Source organism: Balaenoptera ricei, chromosome 1 (genome assembly GCF_028023285.1).
Source record: "Balaenoptera ricei isolate mBalRic1 chromosome 1, mBalRic1.hap2, whole genome shotgun sequence".
Lineage (NCBI taxonomy): Eukaryota > Metazoa > Chordata > Mammalia > Artiodactyla > Balaenopteridae > Balaenoptera > Balaenoptera ricei.
In genome coordinates, this window is record NC_082639.1 from 84006761 (window position 1) to 84030039 (window position 23279).

Consider the following 23279-nt stretch of genomic DNA (forward strand, 5'->3'; position numbering starts at 1 on the left):
CTGTCCCCTGTGAAGGCGGGAGACAAATGGGAAGTTATGTCGTTGTTCCCAGCACCTGGGCGCATAGTTCCCCCAAAGGTTCTGGGCCACCCCAGTCACATCCTTAGAATGCCAGAGCGGGTAGGTCCAACCCTCCCCTTCTGCAACCGTTGTTAGGAGAAGGATGTCCCAGGAACCCGGTTCTGGTCCGGAGTCCGAGCTCCAGTTGCCGCTCAGCATCTGGGGGTTGCTCCTGCCCCGGACGTTTTCCGGGTGTCCCAGACCGCCTGGGTCGCTAGTGCCTCCAGGAGGGCGGAGAATCTCGTCTGTTCTGTTAACTGCAGTACCCCCAACACCTAGTTCAATTCTGAGCCAGACAGGGGCTAACCTCTTCTGGTCACTTCGCTGCTTGTTTTTTCCTCTTAACCTCCAAGTTCCTTTCAAGGCCAAGTCTGGGCGGGAAGGGCTAGTGTTCAAAGCCCGAGCTAAAGTTAGAGAATTTCGGGCTTTGCTGGGAGGCCTCCCTCTGTCAGGAAAGCAGCGGGTGAGCTGCACGGTGGCCTCTGGCAGACACCAAGGGGCCTTCCCCCTCGGACAGAAACCCCCCGAGAGGGTGCGGAGCCTCGCGTCTGGAGTAAGTGAAGGGGAGCTTGTGGGCGGGGCTTCTCGGGGCCTCCCGCCCACCGCGCGCTGCGGAGACGCGGGGCGCCCCCCGGTGGCCGCCCTGCCGCGCTGCTCGGGGCCGGCGGCGGCGGCGGCGGCGGCGGAAGGGGAGGTGTTGAACCCGCCGAGCGGTGCGGCCATGGCGGAGGCGGTGCGGGAGGAGCTCTCGGTCCTGGGTGCGATTTTCTGCGGGCCCGACGAGTGGGAAGTGCTGAGTCTCTCAGGTGACTACCCCCGTGCCAGACGGACCGGGCGCCCTCTGCTCCCCACCACCAAGGCTGGGCTCTCCGCCCCGGGCCCACGCTTGGGGGCCGGGGTAGTTGAATGATGGAATGACACGCCCCGGGACTGGGCGTGTGTGGGAGCAGGCGGGAGAGTGCGGCGACCCCCAAAACGTGAATAGTATCGCGCCCCTGCTCGCTACTCTGCAGTGAACGGAGAGCATAATGCTCAGGCTCGTGCGGCCCGTGGACCGGTTCCTGCTTCCCGCGCCGCTCCACCCACTCGTGCGTCCCACCCTCCACTCTCCCGTCGCACCCGCACTCGCCCTTCCCCCTCCATCCTAATGTTACCACCCCCCCACTCTGCCGTTGCACCCTCTAACTCGCCTGTCTCACTCCTCAACTCGCTGAGCGCTACAAGCCAGCCGCGCCCTCCTGGAAAGCGTCCCCTCACGCTTTCCCTGGCCGTCCTGTACTTACCCGTCAGATCTGACCTTGAAAAGAGGTTTCTCCTGACACCCCTAGTTTAAATCCAGCTTCCCCAAATTGAACTACATGCTTTGTAAGCACCATGCATTATGTCCTTCAGGGCACCCACCACGGTTTAACTATATGGGTATTTGGTTGTCTCAAGTTGCAAGAGGGCAGGGACCCTGTCCGTTTTGTGATCACAAAACTCCAGGAACCTAGGACAGTGCCAGGCACGTGGTAGGTATGCAGTAAATGCTTGTTAAATGAAGTTTTGAATTCGACCAGTGCTCAGTTAGGACTCTCAGCTTGATTGCTTTTCTCCTACTTTTTCTAGTCGGCTCAAAGGTGGTTGCCAGTTACAGGCTCTTGGGGACGCATTAATCATTCAACTCATTTTTTGAGTCCCCGGAAACGCTGACAAGGTTTCAAAGACACTGCTCAGGTCCTCTAGCAGTTTAGAGTCTAGAACGGTTCTTTTGGCTATATTTTCATGATAGTGAAAACTTATTCTCTACCTGTCTATGGCTTCTATTAAGTAAAAACCAAAACTTCAGTTTATGAAAAAGTGCAGTGATGCACATAATTTTCAGTTTTCACTTAGCTTTCAAATACATTATGTGAATTTTTTGGCATAAGATTTAAACTTCTCTTATGTTTCAGCTACTATTAAAATTGTCCTTCTGACCGTACATTGGTTGACCTTTAAGAAGGTAGTCTAAAATGTTCTGAATGTTGTGAGAAAGCCATCAAGGGTTAGGATCCATTCCTGGTATCTATGTGGTGTGTTATTCACCTACAGAGCAGGAGTTGTCTCCTTTTCATTTATTCTTTCTTGATCACCCGTGTATATACGTTCATTGAGCACTGTTATGTTCTGGGCACTGTGAACCAATTCATGTAATGAAGCGGCTTTCTTTTCAGTGCCTAGCCTGTCTTGTAGCTTTCTGAAACAACTCTTTAAAATCCATATGAAAGGATTTACTCTTAGTGTTTTCTCGTCACCTCTCTTCTGATTGGATAGCATTTGTTATTCTTCGTCATCTTGCTTTGCTGTCTCTATGGCTCTCTTTATTGATAATTCCTTCTGCTTGAGGCAGGCTATTTGAAGAGATCATCAGTTTTCTTAAATTCCTTTATTATGGCTCAACTAGGAATATCCTGGGAAAATGAACCTATGATTTCCCATTACACCTGAAAGAGGATGGAGTGGTGGTGGTCTGGGTCATGAGTGTGTGGTTGAGCATATGACACTACTGACAGGTCAGAGAACACCCAAAAAAGTAAGCATAGAAAGAAAGAAAGAAAGAGCAATTTCTTAATATGAAGAGCACTGTGGACCCTTTATCTGCGGTTAAATTGAGCATGACTTTCAAGCCATGCCTCCTAATTAATTTAATTCAGTGTTCTGGCATCAATAAGTAATTGAATTATAAAAGAATTCAGTGTAACAACTTAGGACATTTTGTTGCTGAAAGGTTCATTGGAGAATAGAACAATTCAGTGATTGAAATTGGGACGTTTGATATTCACAACTGGGAATTAAGGGTAAAGTAAGGACTTCTGTAATAGACCTCAGTAAATATACAGTGGGCTGCTGGCTACCACTGTCATGGTCACTGTCAGCTTGGGTTGGAGGATATAAGAACATTCTGAACACCAGAACATTCTGAACACCATCAGTTCCTTCCTGGCCTTCCCCTCAAATAAGCTGCTTCTTGTTGCCACTGGAATCAGGTTAACATTGGGTAGACTTGCACTTCTGGTACGAGATAGCCCAGGAAGGCTCAGGCTGCCAACTCTAGGGTCATCTATGAAGCTCATAAGATTGAAGAGTTTGAATAGTTGGATTCTTTTAGCTGGACTAATTTGTGCTGAGAATTTCAGGGGACTTACATACACTGTGGCCTCTTTGTGATGGTTGTAGAAAGCTCGTAAGAGGCATCAGGTGTAACTGTCTCTGATGGGTGCAAGTTATGTAAGCTCCTATTCCTGTCCACTAGGGGGTGCTGTGGGCAGATCAAACCAGGGGTATTCTGCTTCTCCCTGTGCAGTGCAGTCAGGCAAGGTGCCAGGTTTAATGGGGTCACCTACCACAGACCTGATACTTTAAATGCATCTTACTTGATGAGGGGTATTCTTAACTTTATTTTATAAAGAAGATAACAGATGCTCAGGCTGGTTGAGTAACCACCAGGCTCCAGAGTATATGGACTCTTGCATTGCGTCATGCTCCTTAACAGAGATGCGGCCATTGCATCAGGAAAACAGTTCTTGGAGCGCAAGGATGACACTTGCCCAGAAAAAAGAGAGCAAGAAGAGCACCCAGAGCAAACAAACGGGGATGACCCCACTTACGTTCAGAATAGTTCTGAAGGGGAGTGTGTGTGCATGCCTGTGTGGGTACCTATGAGGTAGATGAGATTGGTATTGTTATAAATCTTCATTTTCCTGATGAGGTAATTGAAGGCCACAGAGGTTATAGTGCCATAGTTATTGCTCATTATATGTGGAGTTGTGTTTCTGGAAATCATCTTACAGATAAAAAAGTTGTAAAATGGGAGGTGTGTAAGACTCAATATCATATGATATGTTCGCACAGTAGCTTCAGAGTAACTTTTTGTATTCTGCTAACGCTAATGTTCAGATTGGATTGGGCCGTCTTGAAAAATGAATCATGACTGTCACCCACTGACCCCTCTAAATCTGCTCAGCCCTGTTTCCTGCTGATTGTCAGTACTGAGGTCATCTCTAAAAACAAATCAACCTTGAACTTCACTTCTAAAGGATGGGATTGCCACTTTTAGCTTCACTTATTTTTAGTTTATTTTTTTCTGTAACCACGTTAAACATATATAAAAATCAAGCTGTAACATAAAAAGAAGCACTGGTGGGTGTATACTTGTGGGGAGCCACCTGGGAGCGAGAGGAAAAAAATCCTGTGCAGTGAGGTAAGAGAGGGTGTTGGGGGCTTTTTAGTGGTTTTCTGAACAAAGTCTTACCCTGAGGACGTATAAAACTGCAAAAAAGAAAAAAAAAAGAAAAAAAAAAAACTGCAAAAAAGAAAAAAAAAAAGCAAATATAGGGAAATTTAGTTGTATATGGTATATAAATGATTTCTTTTTTTTGATGTTATCAAATTCAATGATCAATTTTCATTTTCTTTTTAAATTTTTCATCTTAACCACTTTATTTATTTATTTATTTATTTATTTATTTATTTATTTACGGCTGTGTTGGGTCTTCATTTCTGTGCGAGGGCTCTCTCTAGTTGTGGCAAGCGGGGGCCACTCTTCATCGCGGTGCGCGGGCCTCTCACTATCGCGGCCTCTCTTGTTGCGGAGCACAGGCTCCAGACGTGCAGGCTCAGTAATTGTGGCTCACGGGCCCAGTTGCTCCGCGGCATGTGGGATCCTCCCAGACCAGGGCTCGAACCCGTGTCCCCTGCATTGGCAGGCAGACCCCCAACCACTGCGCCACCAGGGAAGCCCTAAATGATTTCTTAATGGGCTCTAAATGAATCTTGAAGAACTCATCCTCTTAAATTTTGTTTACATTTTCCACTGTCTTCTGTTATTGGACAGCATTTATTGAATTTCTGTTGCGTGTGATTATGAAGTAGGGTGAAGTCTTAAAAATAACAGTATGGAATTTGGGGTTCAGTTCAGTTTCTCTAGTTTGAATTTCTGTTGTTTGGAGTGTGGTTAGGAGCATAATTTCTTTCATGTACTTGTAAGGAAGAATAAGGTTTGAAACTAAGTAACCTATTTTAGTTATGAAATTGATATACTTATTTTAAGGTACAATGACTTATTAAAAAAAAACAAAAATCCCAAACTAGGGAATATGTATGCAAGCTTCAACCAGAGGCAAGACTTGCATCTTTTGGTAGGATCTTTAGAATAGATGAAAATAGTCTTGGAACTCATGAAAATTTTAGATTTGTAGGGCAGGCATAAATTTTCTAGGGCATAGATGTTTATTGAGAATGATGAGTTTGTGAGTTAAACTTAATGACTAGAGTTTTTTGGTGCCAGGGAAGGCCAGAGATTAGCATTAGATATAGAACACCATTATTTTTCTGTTAATCACTCTGTTTCTAAGCTGTTAATAAACTTAAAGTAGTTAGGGACAACCGTGTTTTCCTTTTTTTAATGGAAAAAAGCCCCCAAAATCAGACTGACAGTACATGTGATTACATGAAAAATTCTGAGGCAAAAAAGAGCCAGTTTAATTGCATGTACAAACCAAGGCAGATGAGAAATGGAAGGGTAATATACATACTTCTAGAGTTTTAGGGAGAAAATGAGTTTTTAAAAGAATACGTAATTTTATTCCTGCATTAAATATCAGCAGAATGGGGTATGTTGTTGGGATTTTCATTTTCTTACAGAGATAGCGTCATTTTGTGTAATTTCAGTTTGCAGCTCCTGTGTGTGTTTGTGTGTGTATGTGTAGCTACGGAGGGAGTCAAAGAGAAGACCAAGTAGGAAGGTTGTTAATCCTTTCCAATTCTTGATAAAATTAAAGCAGTTTTCCTTCTAAGCTTATAACTAATAATGTCACAGTTTCCTAAGGCAGAAGTCAGGATTTTCTCCTATTGCTTTTCTCTTTGCTGACTAGGGCCAGAAAATCACTAAGAGAGAAGAATGAAAGTTGGTAAGGATTTGAAGAGCCAGCTCAGTAGCCTTTCAAGACATTCTCCCTGGACTGCCTGTTTCTGTCAGGTCACTGCACTGGGGAGGAACAGGTGGCTGTTTAGATGGCAGAGATTGGAGAACACTCTAGGTTTCAGGGTTTTTACCAGAAAGGGAGTCTTGCTTGCGGGGAAAAGCTTGCTTTGTGAGCACAGGTACTGTGTTAGTTTCTTGTGGCTGCTGTGACAAATAACCACGAATATGGTGTCTTAGAACAACACATATTTATTCTCTTACAGTTCTGGAGGTCAGAAGTCTGAAATCATTTTCACGGGGCTGTAGTCAAGTTGTCAGCAGGGGGGCACCCTTTGCTCAGAAAACATTAAAAAATGCCATTCCCGTGGAGATTTATCTCCATGGAAATAAAAAATATATAAAATACAGGTTTATAGAAATTATATGTATGTATGTTTATAAGTAAAGGCATTTTTAGGTGTAGAAGAGAAGTTGAGGAAGATCACTTTGGCTCTGTCCACTTTTTCATGTTATGAAACTGGATTGACTTAAGAGGACAGGATCTGTGTCTTACCCGTTGTTTTCTTTCAGACTAGTACAGTGCCTTGGACCTAGTAGGTACTCAGTGAATGTTTGTTGAATGATGAATGAAGAGCTTTAAAAGTTATGCCTCCCCCTTGAGAGGGAAAGTGGACCCTCTAGATGATTTCTGGAGGGTTTATTTAGCCTAGTGGTCACATGTCTGTAGGTCTATTTATAATGCCCATTTTATCTAGTGAAATGCAGTGATCTAACTGACATCTAGGGAGCCTACTTTATAATAAAATATTTTTTAAAAAGGATAAGTAACAGGATAGAAGAAAGAAGGGTTTTGAGAAACTGGCGATGGATTTTAGAGGAATGTACTAAGTTGTTTGGAAAATCTTCCTTTATGCAGCATATATTTTACTTATGTAATACAAATTTAAGTTATATCACTTTAATATGATCTTTTTTTTTAAATAAACTTATTTATTTTATTTATTTATTTTTGGCTGCGTTGGATCTTTGTTGCTGCGCGCGGGCTTTCTCTAGTTGCGGTGAGCGGGGGCTGCTCTTCGTTGCGGTGTGCGGGTTTCTCATTGCGGTGGCTTCTCTTGTTGCAGAGCACGGGCTCTAGGCACGCAGGCTTCAGTAGTTGTGGCACACGGGCTCAGTAGTTGCGGCTCGCGGGCTCTAGAGCGCAGGCTCAGTAGTTGTGGCGCACGGGCTTAGTTGCTCCACGGCATGTGGGACCTTCCCGGCCCCGGGCTCGAACCCGTGTCCCCTGCATTGGCAGGTGGATTCTTAACCCCTGCGCCACCAGGGAAGCCCTAATATGATCTTTATAATGGTTACTGCCTGGGTTTCGGGGTGGTGTCCTAAAACGGCAGTGCTTTGCAGCTGATACTGAAGATTCTATTAAAGAAAAACCTGGTGTAATGGATGTGTTTGGTCCTGTATGAATCCATGTCTGTAACAACAGCTGCTGTATAAATGGAATTGGATGGCTAGAGAGCCATTTTAATGTTCTGTTAGGTTCTTTAAAATGGGAACGCACTCAGGTTTCCATTGTTGAGGGTGTTGAGCAGCGAACCAGGTATGAAAATTAGAACAGTCTGACTGCCTGTCTTGTGAAGGAGAATGAAACAAGGGCTGTGGAGAAAGAAGTAGGGTAGACGGAGGCAAGTTAGCTTCAAAGAGCCTCGTCAGCACCCAGTTCGGTTCTACTCTGCTCTTCTGATCTGTGTGCTTCTGCCCCCTGCAGAATGAATCAGCCTGACGTTTTATCAACTTTTGAAAAGTGGGGTGAAGTGGTGTGGAACACATCAGAGGGGTGAAGTGGAGCAAATCTGAAAGAGGGCAGAGTGTTTCATCTCGTATCCTGTGTGCGCTTTCCCCTTTCCCCCTCCTCCTTATGGAGCCAGAGACAGCGGAACTGATGTCTGCCCAATTTTAGTTCCTCCCGCTGCCTTCATGTTACACTGATACGAATATATTTGAAGTGAGAAAGAGCGGGTCCAGGCATTTACTGTGTATGCTCAGTCATGGTTTTCTCTGTACCCCTGCAACCACACGGGATCCAGTATTTGGTCTGATTCAGACTCACTGCAACATGACTTTCACCGGATTTAGTGTATAACTTTTAAACTAATCACTGATTTTATAAATACACAATACTGTTTCTTTGAATGTTCATATGAGTTTATTAGGAATTTCCGAATTATCAACCAAGTCTGGGGAGGAAAAAAATCATATGATGAGAAACCTTTCTGGTAACCTTAATAAAAATGGGATAAGGGCAATTGTAAATGCCAGTGAAATCCTGGGCGCTGGTGAGCATGATTCTATGAATATATATGTATGGCTGAAAGTAAGAATCTGTAAATCATGGCTTTCTTAGTGTGATGTATCTCTTCATAAAATAACTTAGTTTTCACATGAAAAATAAATTGACACTTGAAACAAAAATTTTAACTTGTTAGTGTTCCATTCAAATTGAATTAGGTACAGCTAATCATTATTTTTGGATGCTTTCCAGAGACAGATGGGACTGTGTTCAGAATTCTCACAAGAGCCGAAGGATTTATGGATGCGGATATACCCTTACAATTGGTGTTCCATTTACCGGTCAATTACCCGTCGTGTCTGCCTGGTATTGTGGTTAACTCCGAACACCTGACCAGGGCTGAGTGTGAGATTGTGAAAGAGAAGTTACTGGAGCAAGCAGAGACCCTTTTGTCGGAACCTATGGTTCATGAGCTGGTTCTCTGGATTCAACAGAATCTCAGGCACATCCTCAAGCGACCAGAAACTGGAGGTGGCAGTGAAAAGTGCACTTCTGCAGCAAGCACGACTGTGGATGATGGATTGTGGATGACTCTTTTGCATTTAGATCACATGAGAGCAAAGACTAAATATGTCAAAACTGTGGAGAAGTGGGCTTCCGATTTAAGGCTGACAGGAAGACTGATGTTCATGGGTAAAATAATACTGATTTTACTGCAGGGAGACAGAAACAACATCAAGGTGCCAAAAAGTTTTAATGTTGAATATGAATTTGGCTATTTTCTGCTAAAATGGTGTGTCTATAAGTGTGTTTGATAACAATGGGACAGATTAATCGTTAAGATGTTTCTGCTTTCACTCTTACCATGTTAATGGATCTTTCTTTTTAAAGACTGTCTTTAACTTCTAATTACAACTACAGACTTGAAAAGCTTGAAGAATAAGTAGAAGATTATGTTTTAAAAATCATGCCACTTAATGAAAGTGATAGGTTATTAAAAAAATCTCTGTGGTACATGAGTGTTTGTTTCTGTAATCAGCTTTGAGCCTAAATTTTATAAATTTGCACTAAAAGTTTGTGCGTATTTATAGTTCTTTCCTTAGGTAGGCGCACAGCAAGGTGTATATTTGTGGGTAGCCTGCAAAAATTTTAACTTTTTGGAAGTTAAAGATATGTTCTGACGCTTGAACTTGGTATCTGTTATACCTGAAATGAGGAGCTGTTCCCTCCTAACCAGGATTTAGTGTGAGTGGAAGTAGGATCATTAGGGCTGTCAGCTTGTCACCTCCTCCCTAACTTTTGCTTTCCACCTGACTTGTCTCAGCAGCTGCTTTCAAAATCATCATCTCCTTCAGAGTTTTCAAGTTCTCATTCTAAACTCATCTAACCTGCTTTATGTGGGACCGGACAAAGAAAGCTGCTTATTATATTTTAAATCTTAAAAGAGCTGCAAATCACTTAATAGGTTTTATGCTTTCAGGTGGGTTGGGTCAAGAATAATTACAGTGGAATTTATTTGAAACAGATTTATCTTGCATAACCTATCATCTTAAAGATTTGTAGGGTAACTACCTAGCTTTTTTGTGATGGGCTCTTATCACAAAACTTGTTGGTTAATAACTTCAGTTGACCAGAGTAGTGCTGGGTTATAGCGTATAGGTACAACAAATTTTCAGATTTAATAAAGATCTTGGGTTGGGGTCTGACCAAGGAACCACATATATTTTTAAAAATTTATTTAATTAATTAATTTATTTTTGGCTACATTGGGTCTTTGTTGCTGTGCGCGGGCTTTCTCTAGTTGCGGCGAGTGGGGGCTACTCTTCGTTGCGGTGCATGGGTTTCTCATTGCGGTGGCTTCTTTTGTTGCGGAGCATGGGCTCTAGGCGTGTGGGCTCAGTAGTTGTGGCTCACGGGCTCTAGAGCTCAGGCTCAGTAGTTGTGGCGCACGAGCCTAGTTGCTCCTTGGCATGCGGGATCTTCCCGGACCAGGGCTCGAACCTGTGTCCCTTGCATTGGCAGGCAGATTCTTAACCACTGCGCCACCAGGGAAGCCCCGGAACCACATATTTTAAGGTGATTTACAGTATATCTATAAAACTTGATCCTTTTGGATAAAATACTGGCTGACAAAATGAATACAAATTAATTTCTTTGCTCATATATCCCCAAAAGACTCAGATTTTTCTTTAAGCCAGCTCGGGCATATTAGGCTAAGTGTAGCTGTTTTGCAGATGTTGTTTCTCAGATTGGATCCATCAGTTAATTTATTTATTTAATCATATGGCTTGACCTCTGGTAATGTAGAGTACTTTTTAAGGAGTTCTTTCGTTTTTATTAGCTATTCCTAAAATGCCATTTAATGTAAATATCCCTTAAATTTTTATAAGATTGTGTATCAGGATTGAGAATTACAGGTACATATTTATAGATGCCATCAATTTGGAATGTTCGGTACTATGTGCCTGTTAACTTCATTCCAACCTTGAGGAAGTGATAATAATGACAGTAGCTGGTACTATATTAAGCACTGTTGTGCCAAGCACTCCTCTAAGTGCTTTATATGTATGAACTCATTTAATCATCACAACTTCCCCATAAGGTAGGTGTTATGAGTACCATTTTATGGAATAGGTTACTGAGGCACAGAGGATCTAGATAACTAACCCCAGAATCAGATCTAGTCTAGATTTAAGCCTAGGTAGTTCGATTAGACCCTTCTTTACTCCAGCATTCACCAGAATGTTATGCTTCAAAGTATGTGAAAACACTGTGTAACTCTCTTACTGCTTGAATCAGAAAGCGAGTACTCTGTAAGCGTGGAAATAAGCCTATAGGTTTATAGCTCCTTTCAAACTAGGACTTTGAGATTCAGAGTAAGATATGTATTTAACGTACTGATTTATCATTTAGGAGTACCTGATTCTTCAGAAAACCTGCACAGTAGATGTGGACTCAAGTGGAAAGAAATGCAAAGAGAAAATGATTAGTGTACTGTTTGAAACAAAAGTACAGACAGAACACAAAAGGTATAATTTAGTACTATTGCAGATGGAAAAGCAACTGAATCGATAATTATACTCTGACAAATTTAGGCATATTCATGAGTTTCTCTTGTATAATGCAGGTTTCTGGCATTTGAAGTCAAAGAGTATTCATCGTTGGATGAGTTACAAAAGGAATTTGAAACTGCAGGACTTAAGAAGCTTTTCTCCGAACTTGTACTTAGGCTGGTAAAATGAAGTGGAAGACAGGTATCTTTTAGTGAAACAACAGCGTTTTTTGTTTTGTTTTGTTTTTGTTTTTTGTGTTGGATTTTGAGAGTGGCTAATTGAAATACTCATAAGGGAACAATTTTAGAGTTTTCTCTGAAGCAAAATGACAGACACCATCATAACTTCAGGACAAAAGCCAATTCTGTTTATGGAATATTAAACAGTAAAAATATCCATGTGTTCTAATTTTGCCAGTATAGGCTGGGTTCAGTAGATGGAATGTTATTTGAGAGATAAATACAAAAAGATGATGGTGAGTGAACCCTTGTGTTTATACAGAGGATTTGTTTGGAACTGTGCAATTTTCTGGCTGATTTTCTTGTAATTAAATGAATTTTTAAATAGAGATTTGTTTTCATGTTTACTTCCTTCATGTTTACACTTTTAGCATTTGATAATGATTTTTCCCCCATTCAGCTTATTCTGTCTAATGTTTTAAGTTGAATGTTAAGAAAAATATAACACTGATTTCTTTGTGGAATTGGATAAATGGTTAGTTTAAATACAAACTAAAGAAGTTCTATAGAACTTGATTTACAATTGCTTTCTTTGGGGTCCCAGAATTGCATGATACTTACTAGTGATAGGACTGGAGAGTCAAATTAAAATAAAATTCTTCAATTTAAATTAAAACTTACAAGGGAAGAAGTGTTTTACACAAAATGAACTTGGCTTACCAGAGGGAAGAAATCATATGGAGATAGTATTTTTTATTTCTGATGAAATTTGTTAAAGTCTGATAATCTCAGAATATATTTATTATGACCTAAGGAGAGAAGCCACAAAATAAAAGCTTGTGTTAAACTCTGTACCAAAAGTATAGACAAGCATTTATGTTTGAGAAAGGATATTTGTGTTCCTGAAGCCACCTGTGCTTCTAAAATAAGGGGCCAAGTGATGGAAGAAAGGCCAGGCAAATCTCCCTCACTGTGATCTGAGGTACAGTGATGTCATTATGAATTATAACTGATGGGAGAGAGAAATAAGGAGACGCTGTGGCACGCCCAGTAGTGCTTCTTGACAGCGCTGCTCTGTGACTGTGGCAGTACAGTCTGATTGTCTCATTTTCAGACACCCTTGTAATTAAATTAGACCTACCTGTTGATCATTCCGTTAATCAGAGGGGATTTTTGGTTCGTTTTATGTCATTCTAGGGTGTTGATGATTTTTTCCTGGAGAACTGGTAAATGTAGTTAGGCTGTTCTATAGGAGGGTGATAGTCTCAGAGTTCAGAAACTGCTAGGAGCCTGGACCCGCCGCTGCACTATTGGAGACTGTTGTAATTGATCCTAGATCTGCTCAAGTGGTACTGCCTGGACCAGAGCTAAGGTTGCTGATAGGTACTATCTGTGGCCTGTTGGCGTTCCCAGTCACTCCACCCCTGCTGCCAGGGCAGCCACTGCCAACAACTACCACGGTGCTAGAACCTGTGCTGCCTCTGACTTCCCAGTGGTGCCTCCTATTGACCAAACCTAACAGGAGTCCAGTTGGCAGAGAAGTCGGGAAATGTAGTTTGCATGTCCCAGCCCCAGGAGAACAGAGCAGAATATAGGAGGGTGGGTGTGTAAGTGAGGGAGAGGGAGCTGAGTGCCTATGGCGAGTGACAAGCACAACCTTCCCTTCTAGCTATTAAGCAGCCACGCATACCCTTCTACCCATATTTAAATTTCTGTACAACAGCAACAGTTTATGCTTCAGTCTATGCAGATTTTACTATCTTTTGTACAAAGGAAGAAACTCTCACCTCTCCCCCAAAAGGGGAAAAGTAAAGTTCCATCAGTTACTATTATCCTTAGCGGTGTTACTTATTCTGGTTCAGTCACAATCCCACCTCGATTAAACTGTCAAGTGCACTACGACCAACATTTCTTATATAACTTGATAGGGGGTGGGGGAAGGAAAAAGTAGTTAATATATACAAAAATATACAGAACAAACGATGAAGTAGATTTGCTTAAGTACTTGTTTCTATAACTGGTCATGAAGCTGTAGTTGATATTTATAACTTCTCCCTCTACTCCATTTTTCTTTGCTCCTGGCCACCTCTTTACCTAGTAGGGTGGGTGAATCTTCATTCTGGAAGGTCTGAGTCCTTAGGAGTTGGTGGTTTATTAACTTTCACTCTTGAATAAGAGAATATTAAGAGGCAACCCAGAGAACCCCTGGGCTCCTGACGTAGTTCTTGTTGAACCCATTGTGTAGCAGTAGGTCAATTTCCCTGTAATAATGTGGATCAACCACCCCAGCCATTATAGGAACCTCTTTTGTTGCTTGTTGGTTTAGTGTCATAGGGACCCTAATATATTCAGGTGTCAATCTCAACTTCAAATTCACTTGAACCATTTTGTGTGCCCTGGTAGAAACATTCTTTTTCCATGGGAACTAAGACCACCAAATCAGCATAGCCCCTTTATAGGGATGGTAATAAAAAATTCTGTGAGTGGGTTATTAAACATAATACTGAGAGAAATCCATCCTATTTTTATTCCACGATTCCTGGACCCATGTATTCTGGCAGTGGGAGAAATAACATCATATATTGGTCACTGGTTCAAAGTCTTAGTAGGTCATTATATTATTCTATCAAGCCAGCCACTTCTGGGTGATTTGGTACATGGAAAGACCTATGAATTTCATAGCTATGGGCCCATTGCTACATTTCTTTTGTTGTGAAATGAATTTCTCATTTAGAATTTATGTTGTGAGAGATAACCATGTCTGTAAGATTATGGTTGGTAGTCTTATAGGAAGAGACTTAGGATTCATATCCAGAATTAATATTTTCATGAGAACAATTGCTGACCCTTCCACTAGAGAAGGGATCCAATGTAATTAATTAGCCACCAGCCAAAAGGGTCTCTGCTTGCACCAGGTGGCTGGTGTCTCCCAGGAGGTGAGGCCCTACTGGTGGCTCAGGATTGGTCTCTGTTCTTAGAAGGTTAGGCACTCAGCAGTGACAATAGTAAGATCAGTATTGGTGAGAAGAATTTCATGTTGCTGAGTCCATGTATAACCTCTGTCCCTGCTGCCACAGTTACTTTGTACATGAGCCCGCTGAGCAAGCACTGGGACGCTACGGAAAGAGGATGACTGACATCCAGAGGATGAGTCAGCCTGTCCATTTGAGCAAGGAACACATTCACTGCAGTGGTTGCCCTATGAACATCACATGGGACACGAATATCCTCACATTTTGTGCTCATCCTGAGAGGTCCATTCACATACTCCTGCCCCAGATTTCCTTGTCATCAGGCTTCTGATCTTATTCTTTCAAAGTCCCTGACTACCTGGCCAACCCATTAGCCACTGCCCATGAAATACTGTAGATCTACACCTGTGGACATCTCTTTACCTAGATAAGTAGACAACCAGAAGTACTGCTCAGAGTTCTGCCCCCTGAGAAAATTTCTCTTCACTACCTTTCAGAGATGCTCTAGATTGCAGTGATAATTGCCAAAGCACATTGTGAAGAACCATCCCTATACCAGGCCTGAGTTCTTTCTTCCTCAGTAAATAAGTTATGGGTATCCCCATGACAGCATAGGTGTGGACTGAGGAGGAAGCAGCAGTGCAGGAGTAGTCGCTATAGGCATTTGAGCCACTTGATCATGCAGCTTACTTGTGCCTTCAGGACCGGCTTGAGCCTGATCTTGTACATATCACTTCATTTGTACATGTGCAACTTCATGATTTCATGGATGAAATAATACCTCATTAGTAATCAGGAGAAATGCAAATTAAAACCACAATGACACCTCTAGCCACCCACTAGAATACCTAAAATTTAAAAGATGGACAATAGCAAGAGTTGACAAAGAAGTAGAGTAATGGCAACATTGATACACCATTGGTAGGAATATAAATCGACCCAAATGCTTTGAACAAGCAGTTTGGCATAATCTAGAAAAACTGACGATTCCATACCTTATAACCCGGTATTTCTTTTTTTTTTTTTAATTTAATTTATTTATTTATTTATTTATGGCTGTGTTGGGTCTTCGTTTCTGTGTGAGGGCTTTCTCTAATTGCGGCAAGTGGGGGCCACTCTTCATTGCGGTGCGCGGGCCTCTCACCATCGTGGCCTCTCCTGTTGCAGAGCACAGGCTCCAGACGCGCAGGCTCAGCAATTGTGGCTCACGAGCCTAGTCGCTCCGCGGCATGTGGGATCCTCCCAGACCAGGGCTCGACCGTGTCCCCTGCATTGGCAGGCAGATTCTCAACCACTGCGCCACCAGGGAAGCCCTAACCCGGTATTTCTGCTTCTAGGCATATACCTTATAGATGTGTGCATGTATGTGTGAGGTTACCTGTATAAGAATGTTCATAACAGTATTATTTTTAATAGCCCAAAGGAAGCAACCCAAACACCCATCAACATAGAATGGACAAGTAAATTGTGGTATATTCATGCAATGAAATACTGCACAGCAAACTAAATGAGTGAACTATAGCCAACATGGATTCATCTTTAAAAAGCAATATTGAACAAATGAAGTAAACACAAAAGATACCCTATGATGGTAAAAGTTCAAAAGCAAGCAAAATGATATTAAATTATGGATGCATATTCAAGTTTTGAAACTAAAAGACAAGAAAAGAAGTTGGTATAATAAAAGTCAGGATGGCAGTCACCTATAGGGTGAAAGGATGGGGTTGTGGTTGGAAAGAGGGTTTTTTCTGGGGGGTGGGTAGGGAATGGCTATGTTCTACTTCCTGACCAGGGTGCTGTTTCTCAGATGCTTCTTTTATAATAATTCATTATTTTTTATTTTTATTTCTTTAATATATTTATTTATTTATTTTTGGCTGCATTGGGTCTTCGTTGCTGTGCGTCGCCTTTCTCTAGTTGTGGCGAGCAGGGGCTACTCTTCGCTGCAGTGTGTGGGCTTCTCACTGCGGTGGCTTCTCTTGTTGTGGAGCGCGGGCTCCAGGCGTGTGGGCTTCAGCAGTTGTGGCTCACGGGCCTAGTTGTTCCGCGGCACGTGGGATCTTCCTGGACCAGGGCTTGAACCCGTGTCCCCTGCATTGGCAGGTGGATTCTTAACCACTGCGCCACCAGGGAAGTCCCTATAATAATTCACTAAGCTATAAGTTACTTTAATGCATATTTCTGTATTTCTTCCCCTATAAAAGTAGGCTTGGCTTAAAAAATGCCAGTTATTATATTTTTGGTAAATAAGAAAAATACTGAGGGTAATTCTTAAATCTTTGTAATTAATATCAATTTCTCTAATCCTAAAGTTTGGTTCAGACAAAATTGTAAGTTACGTGAAGAAGGTAGGCTATTTCAAGCAGAGTGGTTAGGGAAGTCTTCTGTAAGGGCATGCCATTGGAACCAATAGCTGAATGAAAGGGACCAACCACAGGAAAAGGAGGCAGCAGGAATTCCAGGCAGTAGGAACAATAAGTGTGAAAGAGCTGAGACCTGAAGGAGCATGGCCTGTTTGAAATAGTCAAAAACAAGAGTGACCTGTATGGGAAAGAATGATGTATGGGGTGACATCTACAATCTACATGCACAGTGATAAGTTTGGAGAGAGACAGATACAGGAGCCTGATCCTGTTGAGTCTTAAAACCCAGTATAAGCCTTTTTTTGCTTTGCTAACTGCAGTGGGAGTTCATTGCACTGGAAACAGGTGTGATATCTAATTTACACTTTAATAAGATCATCTGGCTGTTGCAGAGCAAATGAGTAATAGGAGAGCAATAATGGAAGAAAGAAGGCCAGTTAGGAACCTGTTGCAGTGGTCTAGCTGAGGGATGATGGTGGCTCGGTTGTGATGGCATTGGAGAAAAGTGGTCAGATATTAGATACATTTTTGGAGGTAGAGCTGAGTATATTTGATGCCAGATTGGATGTAGAAGATGAATGAGAAAGAAATGGAAGGCAATATTTAGGTTTTTGTCCTTAGTAGCTGGGTGAATGATGGTACCATTGACTTGTGAATTAAGGAAGTCTGAGGAAGGAGCCTATTTGAGAGCTATATTAGAAAAAGTCATTATATTTCCTTGCCTCTTCTTTGCTGCCATTATAGGTCTATTGGAAAAGAGGATTTAAAAAAAATGAATTCAACTAGTGTTGGAGGAGGTCATTGAGAGGATATGAACTGCCGGTTGACCCAAGAGCTGGACCTGGGCAATCAGAGGCTCCTCACCCCTCCCCTGTCCTTGGAATATATATTCTGCCCACCGTTCCTACACTAGGAGCCATTCAAGGATGCAGCCTTGAGACAGTAAGGTGTGGTTGAGAGCGCCTGGACTGAATATGTGACTGAACCCAGTTAAGGCCTCTATATAAACTTTTAAGATTCTGGTGGGTTGCAGAGATCTACTCATATTATGGCCATCCAACACAAGCCTCGTCTGTAAGTTCACTTGCTTATTAAAACCACAACCTACCAATCTGGAGTGATCTGCCTCTTTCTTGGGTCTCTCCTTGCCCTCCATGTATGGGGGCAAGCTACGAGCCAACAACAAGTTAACAAATGGAAGTTTTGGCAGCAAATGAAATAATTTAAAATAATTTTTCCAAAAGCGGATTGGTTAAAAAAATTGGTTTAAAATCAATTGTTTCGATTGAGTAATATCAGTTACTGGTTTTTCATCTAGTGGTAATTTTGGTGAACCATGGACGGAGTAATTTTTGCAATGTTTGTATGCACCTTTGAGTGTGAGTCTCCTGTAACCATGCCACTCATGGTGTGGTTCATGGACACAATCTCATGCACTACCCCAGACCCACGGAACTAGAATCTACAATTTAACAAGACCCCAAGGTGATTTGTATGCACATTGAAGTTTGAGAAGCACTATCCTGTCAACATATCTATGTTCTTAAAATATGTGAGGGGGTCATATGTGAAAAGTTGAATAATAGACATACATGTTGTAAGGGGCATTCCAGTCCTGGAAAGCTAAAAATATTATAAAATTCCTAATTACCTTTGTCTATCAAACAATATTTGATCATATATTTGTGGCATTTCTTACATATTCTTAATCTTGTTCTTTGTCTCATAATTAACATGCAGTTGAGTAAAGATTAACGATTGTATGACACAAGCTGTACGTCCACCTTTCTTTGCATGCCAAATGATCTCCATCTTGTCACAATTGTGCTAACTTTATGAGACCTTTGCTTGCTAGCATTATTTTTGGCCCTTTAATTTGCTGTTTTCCATTTATTTTTAAACAAAAGGGAAAATGTAACATTTAAATAATTGTACAAATCCAGCTATATAAAAAGATGCTGTTGAAATCTTGGAATTGTCATAGGATAGCTGACTCATTTGTCACTTGATGCACAAAAGTCTGAATTTGATTGGTCAGGAAAATGAATTTAAAATTAAAAAAATAGCATATCCCTCATCTTGTGAAAAAGACAAAAATGTCTAAAGGTTGTAAAACTGCCAGTGATGTATAAAAATTTTCAAGAAATAAAAAAGTTGGGGAGTGGCATCTTTATTTTTGATCAATTTGCCATTTTAACTAATCTAATGCCCCAATCAGTTTGCTTTTCACCGTTTGGTTTTTGACTAGATTGCTTTTTTCCAAACAACCGGGATCACAGATTTCAATTTCTCCAGTTTCTTCAGATTACCTGATGTTATGTAGCTTCATTCCTTCTATCCCTCTTGTATTAGTCAGGATTCTCCAGAGAAACAGAACCAATAGGATATATATTTATTTATTTTAAGGAAGTGGCTCAAGCAATTATGGAGATTGGCAAATCCAAAATTTGCAGTGGGCCAGCAGGCTCAGGAAGAGCCCATGTTGTAGTTAAAGTCCCAGAGTTGTCAGACAGGAGACCCAGGAAAGAGTCAATGCTGCAGTTCAAGTCTGGAGGCCGAGGCTGGAAGAATGCACTCTTGGTCAGGGGAGGTCAGTCTTTTGTTCAATTCATGTTTTCAACTGATTACATGAGGTCCACCCACGTTATGGAGGGCAATCTACCATAAAGTCCACAAATTTAAATGTAAATCTCACCTCAAAACACCCTCACAGAAACATCCAGAATAACGTCTGACCACATCTCTGGGCAATGTGGTCCAGCCAAGCTGACACATAAAATTAGCCATCACACCCCTGGAGAACTATCCCATCTGTAGCTTTGCTTTTAGAGGTGAGGAATGTGGCTTTCCATTCGTATCTGCTTAACTCATTGCAGTATATTCCTACCATGTTTTCACTGCTACAAAACATTAAATAGTGATATGAATCTGTAGCAGCATTGGTAAGAAAGACACCATTTTCACATAAGTTAACAACTCGGCAAGTTGTAGTTTACCTTGGCTTGAATGACCCTCTTGAGACAGGACTGGCCACAATAATACACTCCACAGAAAGCTACATTTCTACCAGCCTGGGAGTATAAAAAAATGTAGACTCAATGACATATATTGATTTTAGAAAAAAGTGAACTCATCTGCTTTGGGACATCTCAAAATGATGTTTGCTCAGTTTTTTGTTGGCAACAGATACCCTGAAGTGTTATTAGGAGGGAATTCTGGAATTGTGCTCCTTCCTATATGAACCTGGTGTATTTCTGATATGTCTGACAATGCTGCTTCTCCCTCATTAAGAGATGATTATCCTCTGCTAATCTGCAGCAGTAGACCTTTCGTGCAACTAAAGAGAACTATGTAGTAAAGTGCTAGTGATTTCCCAAAATTCTGTGCATGTGTTTTTTCACTTCTATGTTTCTTGGGAATTTCATCCATTTCCATTATCCCCTCTATGTGGCTGAGTCTCAGATTTACACCTCAGGTACTGATCTCTCTCCTGAACTCTAAAACACTCATTTCTAACTGTGCGTAACATCACAACTTAGATGACAACTTAGATGTTCTGCCAACGCCTTAAATCCAATATGATTAGAGCAAACTCATTAACGATCCCATTTTTGTTGTTGTTGATATTGAAACTATCACTAGGCTCCCAGGATTTTCCTTTGATTACTTCCTCACTCCCTTGCATCCAATTAGCTGCCAAATCTAATTCTCAGTGATTCTTACATTCCACCCATCTTTTCCATTCTCACGGCCACCATACTTTACTTGTTTTTCCTAGCCAGGACTATTGGAAGTGTCCAAACTAGTCTTCTCACCTCTGTTCCCCCCGTCCCATCTTATACATAGCTACAGTTCCTAATATCTAATATTAAACAATTGGGGTCAGATGTATTTTATTTTAATTAATTAATTTATTTTAAATATATTTTAGAATACAGACTTTTCTTGTTAATTCTTGGAGTTTTAGAAAGGTAATATGGAGAAAATACTGTATATTATAAAATCCCCCTAATGGAGACTGGGGCAGCATCCTGTAATCAAACACTGTTATTTCTTCAGTGAAATGTATGAATACTCACATTAAGTAATATAAATAATGATATAATTGGTATAAATAAATGGTATAATTGGTATAAATAAATAAATGGTCTCTCATTGTTCATGGTAAACTTTAATACCTAATGTGTTCAGATCAGATTGGCTTTTGTCTCCAAATACATTATTAAAAAACCACATATTTTTGAGTTTTAGAACTTTTGGACTTTGGAATTGTTGATAAGGATTGGTAGACCTGAACTAGATAAATCTTCCTCAAATAACCATATCCTATTTCCTACTGGATTAGTTGCAGACTCTTCACTCTGCTATTTTCAAATGCCTTCTCAATTTGATTACAATCCATTATTTCTAGATTTATCTTCCACTCATCCTCTATATATCCTTTTGCCCTAGCTAAAGTGGATAAATAACTCTTTTTTTTTTTTTTTTTTTTTCTGCATATACTCAGGTTCATCCTTCTCGCTGAAATGTCCTTTCCTCTTGTCCGTTTTTCTGTCAACTATCTGTTGACATTTTTTTCTGTTTCCAGAACTTTTTCCTCTGATCCCCATTCTGGGATCAGTAGTTGTTCTCTGGTCTAAATTCTTGTAGCAAGCTTCAGTTGTCCCATATGTAAAGTGAGAATAATTCCACTTTCTTACCTCTTAGACTTGTCAGTGGATTAAATAATGTACAAATGCACCTAGCACAGTGTGAGATACATAATAGGAACTTAATTGAGGTTAGTTCTTTTCTTTTCCTCTCCTCCTCCTCCCTTCCTTTTTCTTAGTATATACTGTACTTTATGTTATAGTTTTAAAAGTACTTTTATTGTCCCCACTACTAGATAAAAGGTTTTTGAGGCTAGAACCTTGCTTATTGGAAGCTCAGTAAATATTCAGTTATGCGAAATGAATACAAATGGTGTTACTGGAGGAATTTCAACTCCCCCTCTGGATTCTGGAAAGACTGGTTTGTGTACATAGGAATATATATTAAAAAACTCAAACAAAACAAAACAAAATGAAAAAAACTATGATGACAGGACCCATCTTGATGCTAAATAGCATAATTTCTGCTTCATTGGTCCTCTGGATGTCCTGAGGCATTGTAAGGGAGATTGCTCACCCAGACCATGGCAAGTCTCAGAGCCTAGAGGAGCACATTTTTTTTTGGTGCATTAATAGGCCATTGAGCTCTTGGGAAGCTCTTGCCAGAAACCAGTGGGCAGGATGACTAACACAGCTCCTCTGCACTCACGAGTTTGGTGCTCACTTTCATGGAACCTGGATAGTGAGAAAGCACCGACTGTGCTCCCACATTGTTCCCTGGGGCTCACTGGTCTGTTCCTGGGCTCACTCTGGGGGGTCTCTGAACGCCACTTTTGCTTTTGCCCACTTGGTCCTTTCAGGTTGGTTCCTTTATCTCTAGGCTCTGCTCTCTCTCTCTCTCTCTCTCACTCAAAACATCTCCTCTAAAGCCCCTTTAACCCCTAGCCGAGAGAATATTATGTCCTCCAGAGAGAGGAAAGCTAGTGGTGGTAGAGATCACTAAGCGTTTACCTAATTTCCATTCTAGCTTGCTTTCTTAGTAGTTTTTTGTTAGTAATTTTCCAAGTAATTTCTTACCTGGGTACATTGCTATCTAGAATAAAAACTATATTTTGCAGCTTTCCTTGAAGCTCGGTATGACCATAAGACTAAATTCTGGGTAAATGGAGGTACCGTATGTGGTTTCCAGAAGGGCTTCTTGAAGGCGTTGACTCACTGGGAGCTGCTGCCTTTTCCTCCCTTCTACCGCCTGGAACGTGGACAGAATGGCTGAAACTCCAAAGGCAATCTTGGGTTATGAGGTGAGCTTGAGGGTGAAGGTGGAGCAGAGCATAGGAGCTACCTTCTGAACGTGTTTTATGTGAAAGAATATACGTTTGTGGCTTTAAGCCACGTTTGAAGTTTTCTATCATATGTCATCAAATCCTGTCCTGATGGATATGAAGTTTTATACCTAGTATAAATAATAGAAGCTAAAATGTGACTGATTATGAATGATTCGAAATCTATTATTTAAGGCTTAAACTTTTGCTTGGAGCTCTTAGAATTCTAGATTTTCTTAATTCAAAGTAAGCTTTCAAAACATGTTGTCTAAGAATTGAATTATTTTGTTTACCTGTGTCCAGCTTCAACAACCATTCTCTATTGCAGAGAAAGTGGGACACTCTAATTGTTTGGGCTGAGGAAAGGATACAAGAAAATGCCAGGGGAGAAGACATGTTAAGTTAGTATTTCTAAATACCATCTCACATCATATCCTATAGATAAATATTCCTTTGACTCTTTGTAAGGAAATAGCAACTTATCACATTCTTAGTTTATGTTCCAGTGTT

General features: G+C 41.1%; 1 protein-coding gene across 5 annotated transcripts in view; it reads left to right on the forward strand.

Moving 5' to 3' along the window:
- The first annotated feature begins 754 nt into the window (after positions 1-754).
- RWDD3 (RWD domain containing 3) overlaps positions 755-23279 on the forward strand; it is an 80114-nt gene continuing 57589 nt past the window's right edge. For 2 of the 5 annotated variants that reach the window (XM_059900273.1, XM_059900264.1), the window contains exons 1-4: positions 755-866; positions 8544-9031; positions 11205-11320; positions 11419-11545. In XM_059900273.1, coding sequence (XP_059756256.1) covers positions 782-866; positions 8544-9031; positions 11205-11320; positions 11419-11533 — 804 coding nt within the window. In that variant the 5' untranslated portion in view covers positions 755-781 and the 3' untranslated portion in view covers positions 11534-11545. Of the gene's footprint in view, positions 867-8543; positions 9032-11204; positions 11321-11418; positions 11913-17602; positions 18098-23279 lie in introns of those variants that run through there. The other 3 variants (XM_059900283.1, XM_059900254.1, XM_059900289.1) reach the window with 3 other exon arrangements.